General features: G+C 37.9%; 1 protein-coding gene across 6 annotated transcripts in view; it reads right to left on the reverse strand.

Moving 5' to 3' along the window:
* Positions 1-12,285: 12,285 nt before the first annotated feature.
* The window catches only part of slc12a2 (solute carrier family 12 member 2), a 72,234-nt gene continuing 67,084 nt past the window's right edge, over positions 12,286-17,435 (reverse strand). For all 6 annotated transcript variants that reach the window (XM_004910473.4, XM_004910472.4, XM_004910471.4 and 3 more), the window contains exons 26-28: positions 16,191-16,326; positions 15,696-15,763; positions 12,286-14,735 (exon numbers count right to left, since the gene is read on the reverse strand). In XM_004910473.4, coding sequence (XP_004910530.1) covers positions 14,600-14,735; positions 15,696-15,763; positions 16,191-16,326 — 340 coding nt within the window. In that variant the 3' untranslated portion in view covers positions 12,286-14,599. The remainder of the gene's footprint in view (positions 14,736-15,695; positions 15,764-16,190; positions 16,327-17,435) is intronic.

Here is a 17,435-nt window from a genome sequence, read left to right on the forward strand (position 1 = left end):
AGATGAGGTGCCCCCCTAAAATAGAACATTTGCACAGTATGAACTGTATCTGATGTGCAGTGCACAATAAGCTTACGGCTCACTGGTAGTTAGTAATGGGGCTAACACAATGTGAACTTGCTGGATATTATTGATAATAACAAGTGAAGTATGCATATGATGTTGAAGTGTTATACTCAAAAAATAGCAGCTCCTTAAGGCCTATTGTGCCCACATAGCAACTTGGTGGCAACTCACATAATGATTTAACTGAGACGTAGTTGTTGGCACAGGAGGAGTTACACGGTTATGTCTCACCATTTGCTTAGCTGGATTCTGTATCTGTTCCAATGCAAGTGTGTGAAAGCTGAATGATCATGTTGCACAAAATTGCATTGCGAACTCATAGTCTTGTAATTATAGGTGCTATTCCTCTGGAATTATTTTAGACTGTGACATATGTATGGGACACCACCCAGAGGTTGATTTAATATTATTGGATAACCTTATTTGTAATCATGTGCTGGTATGTACCTTTCAATGAATTGCACAAATAAATTGGTACTTTTCTAATGTCACTATTATTGGAGTGCCCTATATCCCTCTTTCCAATTCGTCTATCATTTTTTCAGCTGCTGAAGGTGAAAACCCTTTTCCTCTTATCTTAAAAGATGCCCTCTCTTCTTTCTTTCTCTCTCTCGTTTTCCACACATTCCTGTGAGATTAAAGGAGTTATTGGAACTGACCTTGAATATACCTCATATTTACTGGGCACTGTCATCAGATTCGCAGAGAGAAAAGGGTTGCATTCTTTCTATGCTGTAATATGAAACAGACCAAACATGCTTAATACCAACTGGCAATGTAGCATTAAAACCATGCATTCTTTTCTTTTATTAATCTACATCCAAGTGTTTAAGATATTTAATTAGGCTCTAATAACTGAACCTTACAATTATATCCATGTCCTGTAATTGGCAGTAGCATTTAAAGTTCAGTATCAGGGCACAGACCTTGAAATACGAGATCCCTTGTCACACATTCCAGCAAGGCATAATAAAATTAAGGTAAAGGACATTTCAGTTGAAACTCCCATAATATTATCACTTGCTGAAAGCTTGGTTGGCTTTTTTAGTTGCAGTAAAATATGTCTGTTTCCCAGACTTCACTGGCCAGCACATAGTAGAACAGGGTACATAATGTGCCATGGGATGTGCGCACACATATGGTATTTGCATGGTTATGGTCATCTAGGACTTTCCTGACTGATGTACCTTCACTCCTCCTTTGTATTTAAATAATCAATATCAAATTTTTTAAAACAATAAATGATATAGACAGAAACCATAACAATAAAATGCAAGATTTATTTTATACTACATGAAATATCAATGGGGTATATACTGTACATAATCAATAACATGCAGGAGTATAGATAGCCGTTGGGAGGTATAAAGGAAAAGTTTACAGTTCATGCCATACTACAGCTGGTAAGGAAGATGGGAAATGTGACCAGTATTTATGTATTTAAGTTAGAAAATACATATATATACACTATAGGGTTAATAGTAAGTACAATAAGCCCAACACATGGTAGGTAGAATTCTATATGTCTATGGTAATATTACAGGGTGCCGTCCTGTAGTAACTGTCATGTACCAACTGTCATGTGCCGTCCTGTAGTAACTGTCATGTACCAACCCTGATTTGCTATTCAGCACTTGTATCAGATCAGAGGCAATTATCAGAATTGTCTATTTTGTAGCTCCTTGTGTAATTGCCCTAAGACTTGTAGAGTCTCACCTGCAGGCTTCCACAAGACTTAGTTGTATTTGTTTCATACATACAGAAAGTTATTCTAAGCACCTTGTCTTTAAATGTTGTTCTGTAATAAGGTTCTGGTCAGTAAAGTGACCAACAGAGGCAAACCAGTATTGGGAAAGCAAAACATTTAAACTCTTAAATAAAGGTGATGTTGGGTTTGTATCTGAAAAGGTATAGGTCTGCAATCCTTTTTGCTCATGGGGAGCAGTTCAATAATTAAGGATGCACTGAATCTACTCTTTTTGAATTGGGCTGAACCCTGAATCCTTCGTGAGAGATTCGCCTGAATACCGAACTGAATCTTTGCATATGAAAATGAGGTTACGGAAGGGTTACAGGTCCCAGCGCAAGACCGCTTGACAAAAGGTCATGGGATTTTAAGGATTCGGATTTTATGGATTTGGCAGAATCGTGACGGAAAAGGCAGAATCTTGGCCAAATCCTGAACCGAATACTGTATTTGGTGCATCCCTATCAACAATGTTCCCGTGTTATTTTCTCATTATGATTGTTTGTTGTCAGGGTTAGTGTGAGCAGCGTGGTGCATGAAATACTTGGGCTCTAAATAACACACAGGGCAGTGGCGTGACAACTCTGCAGTGGGCCCTCCTTCAAAAAAAAGTCTTCTGAAGCAAACCCCTGTCCTCACCTGCTGATGTATCTGCCCAGACATGTTTGCATTATAAATGTCCCCTCCCGCCCGCTCTCCTGCCAGAGAGCTAGTGGCAAGCAGAGATTGTTACGCTACTGACATGGGGTACATTCCCTCTCTAATATCAGTCCCCTACTGGGATTCACAGCTGAGCACAACAAAAAGTATGGCCCAAAAGAGACTTTACCTTTGTAAAGTCATTTTCATTGGGAAAAAGCAGCACTCCACACTTGTCCCACGCAGATATCAGACCTTGCCTCTCTCGGTGCTCTCTCTCTGGGAACCCACTCTCTCTTATTATTCCCAAGGTGAGACTTCCTATGGGAATTAACTCACTCAGTGCCGCTGTACATGTCGGAGTAGGAGATGAACCTAGGGGAAATATATCTCCTTTCAAACTCTACTCCAGATACCAATTCATATTAGGCACAAATTAATGCACCAAATTTCAAAGGAAGAAAGCATATATACCTGGAAGTAAATGGCACCCATACAGGCCCACGTTCTACCCACACTGTGGGGGGGGGGATTTACTATTTTTTCTAAAGAGCAAAAATATGATTTGGAAAAAATCCTATTTTTTTTTACCATTTATTATGTAACAAAACTGCAGCAAATCAGACATCTAAGAGCTGTCGAGATAATGTACAAGTCAATGGCAGGTGTTCTTTTCTTCAACTGAAAGGTCTTTCTTTGCTTCGTTTAGAAGTTTTAAGTTTTTTTGGACGCATTTATTTGTGCGCCAATAAGAAAACGTTGTGATTTTGTGTTTTTTCAGCTTATTGTTTTGTTTGTGCTTTTTTTTTTTAAATCAGTTCTTTTAACAAATGACTGACATTTGTTATTTTAGTGAAAATGAGATTATTCATGGTTTCAAAAACTATAAGTTGATAAATCTGCCCCAATGGGTTGCGATATTGTTTCCCTTACTAATGTGTCATTGCATGGGCAAAGGCCAGAGTAACTGTGGGCCTATGGTGCCCTGCATTTACCACTGGCTCATAGTACATGGCACCCTGGTCCCCCATCCCATGCCTTGTACACACTTATTTAGCACTCCTTCACTGGGGATGCAAGTCCTACTCAAAGAGCATTTCATGGGTTACATTTTACCCACCAAAGGTACCAGGTGCTTGCAACTTCCATTTCTCTATTCAGATAAAAAAAAATCAATTACAATATGTACTCACGCTCCATTCTAATTTACTTAAACACATCAAACACAAATATTTCTCACGCAGAAGGGGCAGCAGTATGCCTTGGCCTCTCCATTGACCAATTTTCCTCTGTGATACAAATAACTGAGTGGTTGGAATCTGTGGGATAAACTGCATGACATTCAGTTGATCACTGTTGGCAAATCGTCGCGTATCATGTAAATCATAAAGCTCAAGACGGAATTCAGAAAATCACATGTAACCTTCACTGTGTATTTGCCCTGATTCTGATGCAAATTATACGCCCTCAGCATTTCTTTCCCCATCCCCTGAATGTGGCCATTCCCATTATTGAGTCAGCAATACAAGCAAAATCACTCATAGGGAAGAGAAGCAAATTACTATAATGGCAGCTTTCACCCAACGCTACTGTTCATTTCCCTGAATCAATACCAGAGAGTTACCAAACTGCTATTGATTCTCTTCACTAGTTATTAGAGTGATGCTCTATCCCGAGCACTCAGCGTGTCTGCCTCGACACTATAATCTGCCTCTGCTAATAAGTACAAACCCTTATACACAAGAATGGCACACTGTCGTTAGCAGAGTTTGGAACAACATCTCATTTATTCAGGATATAAATACCCAAACATGAGGCTGTTTGTCTGACTAGGGGACACATTCTTTCAGCAAAGCACACGGAAATATGCAGAAATGTCATTGCTACAAGAAAACAAAAATCAGTGTTTCTTTGAAATCAAACCCCGCATTTGGCTGTTGGCATTAAGTGTGTTTGTTATTGCAAAGTGAACATTTTATCAACTAGTAAACAATAACAAACAAACAATGGGATTGTTCTAGGGTGCTGTCTTGGCTCAACATACATGGTATTCATTTATATTCACAGTTTGACTGACTTTCTACTAAAAAGGCAGCAATGTATTTAAAGTTTCTTTGGGGTTCAGACCCCACTGAGCATTCCCAAATACGTAGGGGCAGATTAACAGAGCTGTGTAAACAAGCAGCATGAAAATGCAGTGTAACTTCTGGCACACAAATAAAACCTTGTGTATGTAGCTCACTGTAAAACCTGGTATAAAAAGTTGTAAGAGGAAAAACTGTGTCATTTTTGCAACACATTTTACAGCATTTCAAAAAAGGAAAAACAACAGACTTTGGTCCATGACTTCTATGGACTATGCCAGGTCTCGAGTGGTGTAAAACAATGGTATTATTTATGGCATTAATCTGGCCTCAGTTAAAGGAAAACTATACCCACAGAATGAATACCTAACCAATAGATAGTTTATACAATATTAAGTGGACTATTTAAGTATCTTCAAAGAATCACACTGGAGCATGTTCGAAGTAGAAATCTTACCCTTAGTTCAGGTGGGTCCGGGTGCTCATGCCCCAGACCTTCAGCTTAAGGAGCCAGTAGGAAAGTTACAAAGGAATAATTGCTGGCAGACACATCCGGATTTCACAAGAGTGGCCAAAAAGCAGCATAGTTTAAAATAAGAACACTGAAAGTTTATTTATCCATACATAAAAAGCCAAAAAAGTAGCCTTACGCGTTTTGTACCTAAAGGGTACATTCTACTGCAACTGGACCCTGGGTGAGTGAAAATGTGTTTCTGGAATGATAATAGCATTTCACCATCTAGAGCCTGACAAAAAGCCTAGGAGGAATAATGGCCTGAGCTGTCTTCCCTGGTTATGACTAGGGCCCCTGGTTCCTTTGAGAGCAAGCCTTATAGGCTACCATTCGATAAATACGCTTTTAAAAATCCCATAAGAATGAATAGATCTTAAATTTTTATATATTAAGCTGAAATCTTGATAAATCAGGCCCTAAATATTGCCCATTTACATCTTTTCCCTCGAGCTACCATTTTGTGCTGGTCTGTGTACTCCCTCAGAGATCACATGACAGGGAATAATGCAGCTCTAACTGTAACAGGAAGTAGTGTGGGAGTAAAATACAGAACTCTGTCTATTAATTGGCTGATGTATTAGCTAACATGTATGTGTGCCCTCGGTTTGTTTTTGTGGACCGTGAATCATATCATCCCTTAATTCTTAAAATGGCAATTTTCTATTTATGATTGACTCGTAGTACATACTACTAAAAAGATTATTTTTATGAAAATTGTTTATTTAGATGAAGCAGGGTTTCCCACATCACATACTGATCTGTTTTATAGGATTTATTTTTATAAGAGACCTCCACAGTGTTGGACTGAGATGCCAGGGGCCCACCAGAAAACCTCAAACTAGGGGCCCATTCTCCAAACTATTTTTCTTCCTCTTCTCACTTAACCTCTTTGTTCCACTAGTCTATTTTCTTTACATACTATAATCTATTCTTCAATCTCTTTGTTTCCAAGCAAAAAAAAAAAGGGAATTGCCATGAAAGAGGCAAGAGGACCCACTGACACCTGGGCCCACTGGGAGTTTTCCTGGTATCCCTGTGGGCCAGTCCGACACTGGACCTACATTGTTTAGGGGTAAATTCCCAATTCTGCCCTGATTCTTCCTATTGACTCATTGTCCAATGAACAATGTCATTGTCCCAACAAGACTGACTTACTTGGAGAAAAAGCAGTTTAAGGGGAACTATTATGAAAGTGTCAAATAATCTTCATCCCATGGAAATAAGAAACTTTCTAAATCTAATCATCAATGAAATATGCTTTACCATTTCTGAAATAAGTTACTTTTTCAGTATTATTTGTATTTCTACATGCAGGAATCATATTTTGATTGAGACTTAGGTCAAATGCATTGGCATGCACTCCCTTGGCCTAGACAATGTATCAGAGCTAAATGTGTTTCAAAACAACTGACTCCGACACAGACCATTAAGAGAGAGATTTGGGGGATAGAGAACAGGAACCTGATTATTGTAGAAACAGTACAGCATTTTAAGCTGATATTTTGAAAGTTTCTAACTTCCATGATATGAAATTCAGATTTGTCATTGTTGAAATAATTCCCAAGACACTGAGGCATCTGTAATGTGATCTGCTCATCCCTATATAGTTAGGATAAATATTGAAAACCACAAGCTTAAACCAACTTGTCCCATCAATTACTTATGTACATGCCATGTGACATAGAACTTTCATGTTTGCATCATATATTCTATCATTTCACATTTCCAGGTTTCTTTAAAATTCAAAAGGGTTCAGTCTTCTCACATGTATTGTAAAATCTAGATGTCTTTGCTGGCTGATACATATCGCAGTTTTGTTCCTTGGGGCTAACTTTTAAAGTGGTTTCTTTGTACAACCAATCACAGACCCTAATGCCTGAAGAGCCTGTTATGCTAGTTGGGAATGTTTTCATAAACTATGGTGTTTCTTTTTCAGGTGTATAATTCCATACATTACTTTAAACTAATCCTTTAAACCAGTGCTGTCCAAATGGTGGCCCGCAGCCACTCTCTGTGTGGCCCCCACCTGTCTGGCTGCTGTGACTGCTTACCTTTGTGTAAGCTTTAAATGGATACTCTGCCTGTCCTATGCTGCCTGTGTGTGCCATACACACAGGCAGCATAGGACTGGCAGTACATATAGTCACACAATGCTGGCATAGCTCCTACAGTCTGTCTGAGGTATGAACAGGTGAACAATGTGGGGTTTACAGTCTGGTGTGAACAATGCATGGGGTGAACAATGCAGGGACTAAAAGGTGTGAACAGTACCCCCCCCTGTACTGTTCACACCTTTTAGTCCCTGCATTGTTCACCCCATGCATTGTTCACACCAGACTGTAAACCCCTCACTGTATTTTTTAAACATGTAAACCCCTATTACATGTTTAAAAAACAGCCTAAATCAGAGCTGTGAACAATGCAGGGGGCAGTTAATCTCAGTACTGATACCATTTAAATCTTACATAAATGTAAGCACGGGCGGATAGTTGGACAGCACTGCCTTAGGCCAATGTTCCAGTGAATGAGAAAACTGCCTGTTATCTACAATGGTAAGTTCCATATTTGTGCAGATGGGGAAATTGGATTGTAATGAGAGGATCCTATCAACTACTTCTTTATAAAGTTTGGTTTGTATCCAGGCTGTATGATCATGGGCCATTGAGCAATTAGGTAGATCAAACTCCATCACACCAGCTACCACTGCATAAGGACTGGCCAACATGCTGAATAATCATATCAGTACAATTTGGCCAGCCACATGGGTGACCTAATTGCTAACAATGTGAACATTTCTGACCATTAGTGGATCCAGTGCTGTAACTTTGCTAGTGGGTAATATAAGCAGAAGGCTGCAGTCATTAGTTTTTGACCCCCTACTGCATGCTTGTGATGCCCAAAAGTATTCCTTTTAAGGGTTACAGTTTTATTCTTATTGATATCTTTTAATACTAATATTTGTATGCAGGCCCTCTCCTATTTATATTCGTGCCTCTTGTTCAAACCACTGCTTGGTTGCTAGGGTAAATAAGACCCTAGAAAACGGACGTCTGCTGACTTACCAAACTGCCATCACTGCTCTGGCCCTTGTAATAAATGACCCCTATGTATAATCGTAGCCACTTATCCTGCTGTTCTGATGTCAGCCCATACCTACTTTTTTTGCTATTTTGGTAACAGCATTGACTTTGACAATCAAATTCTCAGTCCACCTTGAGCATTTGTTTCAGATATAATGGAAATAGTGTCATAATTTAAATAAATACTAATACATGTATAAATAAAACCTCAGTCTCCCACCAATTTCTCCTCCAGTCTGTTACCGAAACTACTGCTGGGTGGGGGGTGTGAACCTGGGCCCCCATCCTGGGCCCTCTCCCCTCCAGAAGAGCACCCTTTCTTCTTTTGGGAAGGGTGCGCATACTTATAGGCAGATTTACCCGCAATGACATCCCCAGTCATGTCTCCTCTGGGCCCCAGTGCAATCGCATCAACTGTACCCCCAGTACTTATGCCACTGGGTTAAAATATACACAAGCGCAAATAGCCATTTGTCCACACTAAGGCAGAGCCATATTGTACAACTCCAACGAGAAGTTATGTGTCAGGAATGAGGTACTTTCTGGTTGTAATATGAAAAAATGGTAGTAAGGAAGGAAGCGGTTCCCTATTTAATAATGTGTTAGGGACATTATTTCAAACATGTATTTCTTGGTACAGCTGAGCAAGCACGCTACATTTCCTGATACTTTGCCTAGTGGAGAGCACTTTCCAACAGAGCTTGTGGACAATGGTACCTCATTAGAGCAAGCATGGCTGTTCCTATGGATATAAATAAACACAGATATGCAAGTCAATAAGGCTTCCTGTGCAGAATAACAATAAAGGTATGAATACCAAACCGTGTAACAATCTGATATACATCCCTACACAACCCTATAAATAGTATATATTGGCTTTGGAACCGAGTGCACAAAAAATAATGCAAACTTAACCCGTCAATATTTCAAGCTTGTTCTATGAGTTCAGCCTGGCAGCAGCACACTGAAATGCATAATAGATTTGCCTGCATTTGCAAATAATCCCCAAACACAACGTAACTGCTTGTCCGTGTGCATACCGTAACAAATAACAAACACTATGGTTTGATACATTTTATTCTTTCCATGTTGTTTTTAATAATGTCCAATGTAGGAATGCATATATAAAAATAATTTTTTAAAACGCAATTAAGGAAAGAGAACAACTTTTGAAAATAAATCATAAATAAGTAAGCTACATATTACACCTACCAACAAAGTCAGACATCTAATGAAATTAAAGGCAAAATGCTTATGGGAATATTTTTCCTGCAAAGGAAGTGTGTACTTTAAAATGTTTCATTAAGGTGTTAAAAGTTTTGGAGATGTAGTGTGTGAAAGTGCTCAGCATAAGGTATGTGCGTATAATTATCCCAAAGTGTGTGTATGTATATATTATATACACACACACACACACACACAATATATAGAGAGAGAAAGAAAGAGAGAGAGATTCCAACATATTATACATCATTTATATACATATAATTTGGTTTCTTGTTTACATATAACCATTCCTGAATGGATACTTCCTGGCTATTAAAGCCACTCTAATGCCTCCAATCTATAGCAGTTATTTGACAGGGTTGGGACGTATGACAGACACATAACGCAGAAATTCTCCCAATAAAGAAACAAGTATTCACCTGCCGGAATCCATTTTAGACTTTGTGGATGCTGCAAAGCCTACAATTTGCACCCAACTTATTAGCTGCTCTAACCCGTGCTGAAAGATTTCATTCAGTAGGCAGTATAAATGCTTGCTTAGAATATACTCACGTACACAAACTATTTACACACACATATATATATATACACACACCCCTGTACATACATGTATGCTTTCTAATGCATAGAACCAACCAACTAAAGCATGAACTAGTGTTGCATATCAAAGACGTTAGCATTGCCAGAGTCACTTTAATGCAGTGTATGCATCAGTAGCAGCACATTCACACTTTGGGGCAGAATATCTAACTTAGGGGGAATCCATTAGTATTTTTTTTGTACTTATCAAAACTTACCTGTCAGGAATGTTTTAATGAATTATCATAGTTAAACTGTTCCTGACAGTCAAAATATATTAATTTCCTATGGGTATTAGAGCTCAGTGCAGCTCAGCATGAGCACTGAACACCAACACCAATCTGGCTCCTAACTCCCTGATGGAAATTGCTCATGGGAATTAGTTTTGCAAAGGGAAACTTTAATAAAGTACCAATCCAGCCTTGCAAAATCATAGTCCCTCCCATGGAAACATTTAGACCTCAAACTACAAAGTTTGCCAGGAACAAAACATTACTGCAATTGTTTGACAGATGTGAGATCTAAATAATATATAAAATAATGAAAAGGTCCCTAAATGATGGCAAATCTTGATCACTTGTGTGAATGACATATGATCTCTGAAAAGCCCTGCAAAATATGTCGGCACTATATAAATAATGATAATAATCGTTGTACCATGTGTATACCTTGGCAAGCACAGTCTGAGAACCTTCCCTCGGGGCAGGAAATAACCCAACAGTACCTGTGCACAGTCCACAAACCAGCACCAAACCTACAAGCACTTTGTTCAATGAGCTGTAACATAACAGAAGTGTTTGCAAATAAACAACTTACAGTTCAACAACATGAAATAAATGGCAGTAACATATTTAGTGAGGACACATAGGAAAACAACTTGAATGAAGACATACACCGTTAGGTTAGTACAAGGAGTGGGGGAAGTCTAGGTAGAATAATAGGAAATTAAATGGTACCTCCTGAAGTTTGGATTTGCTCACCCACATTTCTTTGCAACCCATTCAAGTGACACTAACACTAGTATGTAAGTTCCTTTATGCTAAACAAAAATTCTTAACACAGGAACAGTACTCATTGAACTTAAAAATTGAAAATAAAAGTGTGTGCATATATATATATATATATATATATATATATATATATATATATATATATATATATATATATATATATACACACATACACACGTTTCAAGTTCCAGAAAGATATGAAATCCTATAAAAAATAGAATGATGGAACCTAATCTGTACCACTTTTCCACTATATGATGAGTCTCGGGTAAGGTGCAGTTCAATTCTTGTCTAATTACTAACCCCACATAGCCCCATATAGTGCTACGGTCACATTAGATGCAGCAGATGGAACAAGATGTTACAGATTTAGTTTCCAATACCAAAATCTTTCCCCCTCAACCTCAAGTTCACCCCCCCTTTATTTTATTTCTAATGGAACAGCCCTCTAGTTAGGCCAAAAATGACTTTCTTTGCTCTCTACCTATAGAGATATAGCTCTGCCAGGACAAACAAGAAGGCAGCTACAAGGTAACGCATAAATATGGAAAACAGGAAAAGTAGTCTGCACGCAATAGCCGATGCCCTGATATTTAATTGCCTTTTTTAAAAGGCAAACACATGGCATACATGGTACAGTTTCCCTTTACTGCACACTTCCGTCAAACTTCAGTCATCCCCAGTCGGGGTCATTTATCAACACTGGGCAAATTTGCCCTTGGTAGTGACCCCTGGCAACCAATCAAATTGTTGCACTGATTATTCTACCTGCATCTGGCTGAAAAATGCCAATCACTGATTGGTTGTAATCGGTTACTGCCTACAGGCAAATTTGCCCAGTGTTGATAAATGAGCCCCACTGAATGCAAACAGTGGATACAATGCTTAGATCAGCACATTGTCATCAGCATCTATTGACTCCATCAAAGCTTCAGCATGCTGATCAGCTGGATTGTTAAGTTGTACACAACTCACATTCGGCTGCAGCAGAAGTCTCTGGATACCACTGGGACTGTACCAATCTAAGCATCTGAATTCCATTTCTACATCAGAGCAATTGCAGTCAAACTAAAGTTTACACAAAAAATGTACATTACTTTTCATAATTCTTGCATATATTGCATTTGTCGTTCTCATGTCTTTAGCAGAGGGGTCTCCTCCTGTATAGGTCAGTTTTATAAATATGTGTTTGTCAGAAAAGTGGTATTTCAGAATTATGATAAAGATATCTCTTCCTGATAAAGATATCAGGTGGTTCTGCAAAGAGACAGAAAAGGAATGCTCTTGTGCGCAAAAAAAGAATTTCAATTTCGTTAATAAATCTTACTGGTACACATGCTTTTTCATTGTTTAAGTCAAATGTTTATATGCCAATTTAAAACATTTTTTTCCATTACACATCATTTGTGTGATCTTTCTGGCAATAAATGTCTAAACACGTAATGGACTGAATGAATTCCCCCACATATTGTATGTTCATTCTTCATTCATTTTTTTTCTTTACAGATAAAAACACAACTTGAATATTCCCCACCATAAGCACAGACTTCCAGGACACAGTTATCAGGAATAAATAACATATACAGTGTTCTCATCTCAAACTCCGTACAAGTGTTCAAGGGAAGATTTACAATCAAGTTGGAGAACATAAAGAGCAGCAAAGAGAGATGAGTACAGTCTCAAACTCAAACCATCACTTGTTACAAAGCACTAGGCAAACATGTCACAATTCCATTTAAAGGCAACTTAAAGACACATTTTGCCTTCCCAAGTGAAATATTTAAGTCCTTCAGTGAGGAAAGGAGAAACATGTATTTAACACCTTGAACGTAAAGCCCCCATAAAGTCACAAACACCAGCACTGCAATCATTTAAAGCCATCTACATGAAATTTCTGTATATAATATTATATTAGTACAGGTATGGGATCCATTATCCAGAAACCCGTTATCCAGAAAGCTCCGAATTATGAGAAGGGCATCTCCCATAGACACCATTTTAATCAAATAATTCAAATATTTAAAACTTATTTCCTTTTTCTCTGTAGTAATATAACAATTCCTTGTACTAATACATACATTTAATCCTTTGCGTGGCAAAACAATTCTGTTGGGTTTATTTAATGTTTAAATTATATTTTTGTAGACTTCATTTATGAAGATCCCATTACCTGGAAAACCCCAAGTCCCAAGCATTCTGGATAACAGGTCCCTTACCTGTATAGAACTGAGCATTCCCCCCACTAGTGTTGCAGCCGAGTTGCGCTCAATTTAAAATCAGCTCCAATAACGTTAAAAGTATTATATCCGAGGAGAATAAAAACAGCTAACACATACAACTAATCCTGTACTGATCTAGAAAGACACCCAATCATGCGTGTGGTGTGTTTTATTTATTTGTTATTAACTGGCTTTATTTAGTGACAGTTCCTCTTCAATATGAACGTTGGAAGCACTCAGCTGCCTAGTTTATTACATTCTAAATTTACAGAAACAGAGCTTTAGGAAATCTGGGGCTGCATAAACTACAGACCGTGATTTAACTTTGTCTGTTTTACATTGTATGTGCCAAGGTTTACTTCATGGCTTCATTTATGGTATTAACCGACACCTGTACATTCACAACTGGCTTGTATCCAAGGCTTGACTTTCAGCCAGACCTTAGTATATTTACATATTTCTCAAAAAGGAATTTATATCAGCCAGTAAAATGACATGTGCGTTTCCTAGCTATTATAATCGCAGGAGAAAAAAGTCCTAGAAATGATTACAATGAGCCTCACTGGCTCAAAGGCTGTCCTTCTTTAGGTTTCATATAAACTATATATGGAGAGTAATTCAGTTAATAGACACTAAATAGTTCTTTTCTTGCAATAATAGTTTCTCAGGGTTACTTGCATATACACGTCTTATAAAAGAAAGACAAATGCTATGGTGTTAGGGTTTCTCAAAGCTGGAGTTTAAGACAGGCTATGCCCAAAAATAATACTACAAGATATCAGTTAACCTTCCAAATACACCAAACTGATTATTGGTTTTGTTTTTATTATTGAAATAACTGACTTGTCCATTGCTCAACCCTGTGCATTTATCTCACAGACACTTTAAAACAAACATTTATGACATTTAACAGGTATGAACAGCTTGATGGAAGACGGAAAAGCAGCATAAGTTATCGTCAGGATGGAAGAGTCTAGAAACTGAAGGTTTTGATCTAAAGTCCTAGTTGAAGGCAGATTGTACAATCTATACAAGTGTATAAAAAGGGGGATGGGTGAAATTTGGTTAATTTTAATAAAGGCACCTCAAGGCTAAAGGCTTTACAAATCTAGAATCCTTTCACTGGTCAAAATAAAAACAATCACACTTTTATTGCTGCTGTTCAAGTAGCAGAGAAACAAATTTCCACGTATCAAGAGTCCCAAACATAGGAATCTCCCTTATAAAGCCAAGATCCACCTGTTATGTAACAGAAGCAGTACAACGGCTGATTTCCAGATCATGGAAATACAGTAATTTTCTTTCGTGTGCTTTCAAGTCTATGGAATCATGAAAAAAGTTAAGTTCTGCCAATCAAGGATGCAGAGAATGTGATGACATCTGCACTCCAGTTGCTGGCGTACCGTTTCCTCAGGGATGTGTGGCTGGGAGTGCTTAGGAGTAGAATGTAAGCACGCTCTGATGATTCCCACGAACAAGAAGGATTGGTGGCAGGTCTTTAGAAAGAGCTTCTATCCAAGCCATATAAAGGGCACTAGATACGGCACTTTTTCTTGCAACTGGAAGGCTCCTACAAACAAGAATAAAACAGTGAAGTTTCTGTGGATCAGGGTAAACCAGGAGAACAAGTCTTTAAAAAATAAAAGTACCACTTCTCATAGGCTAGTTTCTGTAAAACCAAGCCCCCATTTCAAACTACAAATAACCTTTTGGTCTGAGCAATAGTTTCAAAGGTATCTCAAGTAATCTATAAGAGATGACCATGCAACCATGTAGTCTCAGAACCATTAACAAGTTTGGCATTTTGGCAGTTATATGATCCTGGGAGTCGTTATTCAGAAGACTTATGGGGAGACTTATCAAAATGTGAGATTAGAGTTGACCACAGAAAAATTATTATATTTTTGGAAGTGTAATTATCAAAGGTTGAAAGCTAGAGGTCATAGTCAGAAAGGAGACCTTCCTAGCACACTCTGGCGCTCCAAAGGTGAGAAGCTCGGTGCTGGAGGGATTGACAGCCTCCCAAGCAGCCACAAATAGTAAAAAGCAATGGCAGACAGAGCAGTTACAAGCAGGGCTTGCCCTGCCTGTAACTGCTCTGAGTGCCATTGCACCATTAGATAAATGCAGTTTTATCTTGCCATTGCACCATTAGATAAATAAACTTATAAAAATCCTATAGGGATGAACAGAAAGCGTGTGATTTTTTTCTGTGTACTAGTTTTCTTATTAATCTCATTTTTTTTCTAACATACGGCTGAGGTTGAATAAAGAAACTTTTGGTGAAAGGATGATGGTAATCCACAAATCATAGATACTTGGATGACTTGGCTTCTAGTTTTGTGATTTTTTTGTGGTTTTACGAGTTTTTTTTTTTTACTGTTTAGCATTACTTTTAAATGAGCTAAAATAGAAAAAGCAAAATGCTGTAGCTGAAAGATACAAGATGTCTCTTGCAAGGGATAATTAAATGATCTAGTAAGTTGCTCATTCAAAGAGAATATTGCACAAGATATTGATTTGAACTTACATAACAATGGCATTTGCTGTGCTTGAGTGCTCTTTCAACAACTCATTCAATCGAATCTGGCGGTGTGTCTAATGCAAGGTGAGAGATGAGCGAAGTAAAAGCAATAAATAGCATTGTTAAACATGATATCAAACAAAAGCAAAATTTAAATTATATTATCACTGATGTAGAATATTAAAGGACTCTCAACAAGCTTTAACAACACTTTACTGTTTTGGAAATAAGATGAAAATGCTTGAAAGCTTCATAGTAATGGACAGTTTGACTCAGTGAAGTGCCAATCTGTCACATTAACTGTGCACTTAGATGAATAAAATCAAGATGCATTGACTGCTTGCTCTGGTCTGGGGAAATGGTGCAAGCTTTGTGCCATTTTGACCGTCACTGTCAAAATACATTAAAATGATAGTTCCCTACTCTAAATGAATGTAGTTGAACAGATATGTATAGAATATATTATGCAGGCTTATGAAGAGAAAGAATAGATAAACATACTTTTGTTTTATAAAGCTCTAACTCATTATCTGTAATTCTCCAGGGCTCTTCTTCTTTCATTTTCTCTGCAACCTCTTGATCTTTTTCATCCTCGTGAAGTCTAAATGGTTCAATCATCTCTTCAAAAGCTGCAACACTAAAAGACAAAGATAATGTCCTAGATGCAGATTTCCAGCACTTAATCTAAGTAACACGTGCATACCTTAAATTCGACCAACTGTTAGGCTAATGGCAGATTTGGCATGTTCTCCACTTGTGGAAAAAATGCAAACAGTGCCCTATACTACCTGTGCGTGTTGCCAGTGGCTTCAATGGCATGCCCATTTTACTGCACACACGGGCTGGAATCCTCCTGTGTGTACAGTGATGTGCTGATGACATTAAAATCACTGGCAAAAGCCATGTTCAGTACTGCATTTTCTGCCAAAGGAAAGCATCAAGTTTGAAATTAGACTTAATTAACCACTATCAATATATTGCCACTAACCACAGATGTTTATCTATTGCCAGTGGCTGCAGCTTTTGACTAATAGTAAGAGTATTAGTTCAGTAGCTACTGGAGGGCAAAAAAGCTCGATCTTGGAGAGGTCCAAGTATTCTGCACATAGAATTTAAATGGAAAGCCTGAAGAAAGGCGAATTATAATGCCATCAGCCTTGCTAATTGCTTTTACATGACACAACTGCAATAAGCACAGCAAAAAAATCACTAATCACTTTCCTGAAAAGAACTCTTTTGTTGTTTCATTTTTTTATAATCCATGGCAATCAATGATAAATCCTGGAAATACTTAGCAAGTAATGGGAAAAACTCAAGCGAAGATTATTGAAGCGCTAAATCCAAGATCACCCAAAAAGAGGAATTAAAGCATTAATGTGCTTTAATACAAACAGCTCATTAACTGTGATTATTAAAGATAAGCACCTTATCCTCATGGTCATGTGTCAAGTTTTCCGTGCAGTATCTCCCCCCCATCCTTTTTTTTTAAAGGCTTGTTTTTAACATATCAGAACTGCTGATTAGAACAATATCTATTATTTATATATTTATCATTAAGTTATCTTCTACTGTTTCCCCCACAAAAAAATCATATACATATTGTATAATTGTATAAACCAGCGCCCCATAATGAATTATGTTTTCTGCTGCAGTCTACTGGGAATACCTTAGGCTAGGCAACTACTAGGATAGCCCCCATACATGTTTAAATCCAATATGCAAAGAGAGATTATTATCTGCATACAA

This window comes from Xenopus tropicalis, chromosome 1 (genome assembly GCF_000004195.4).
Source record: "Xenopus tropicalis strain Nigerian chromosome 1, UCB_Xtro_10.0, whole genome shotgun sequence".
In the NCBI taxonomy this organism is placed as follows: domain Eukaryota; kingdom Metazoa; phylum Chordata; class Amphibia; order Anura; family Pipidae; genus Xenopus; species Xenopus tropicalis.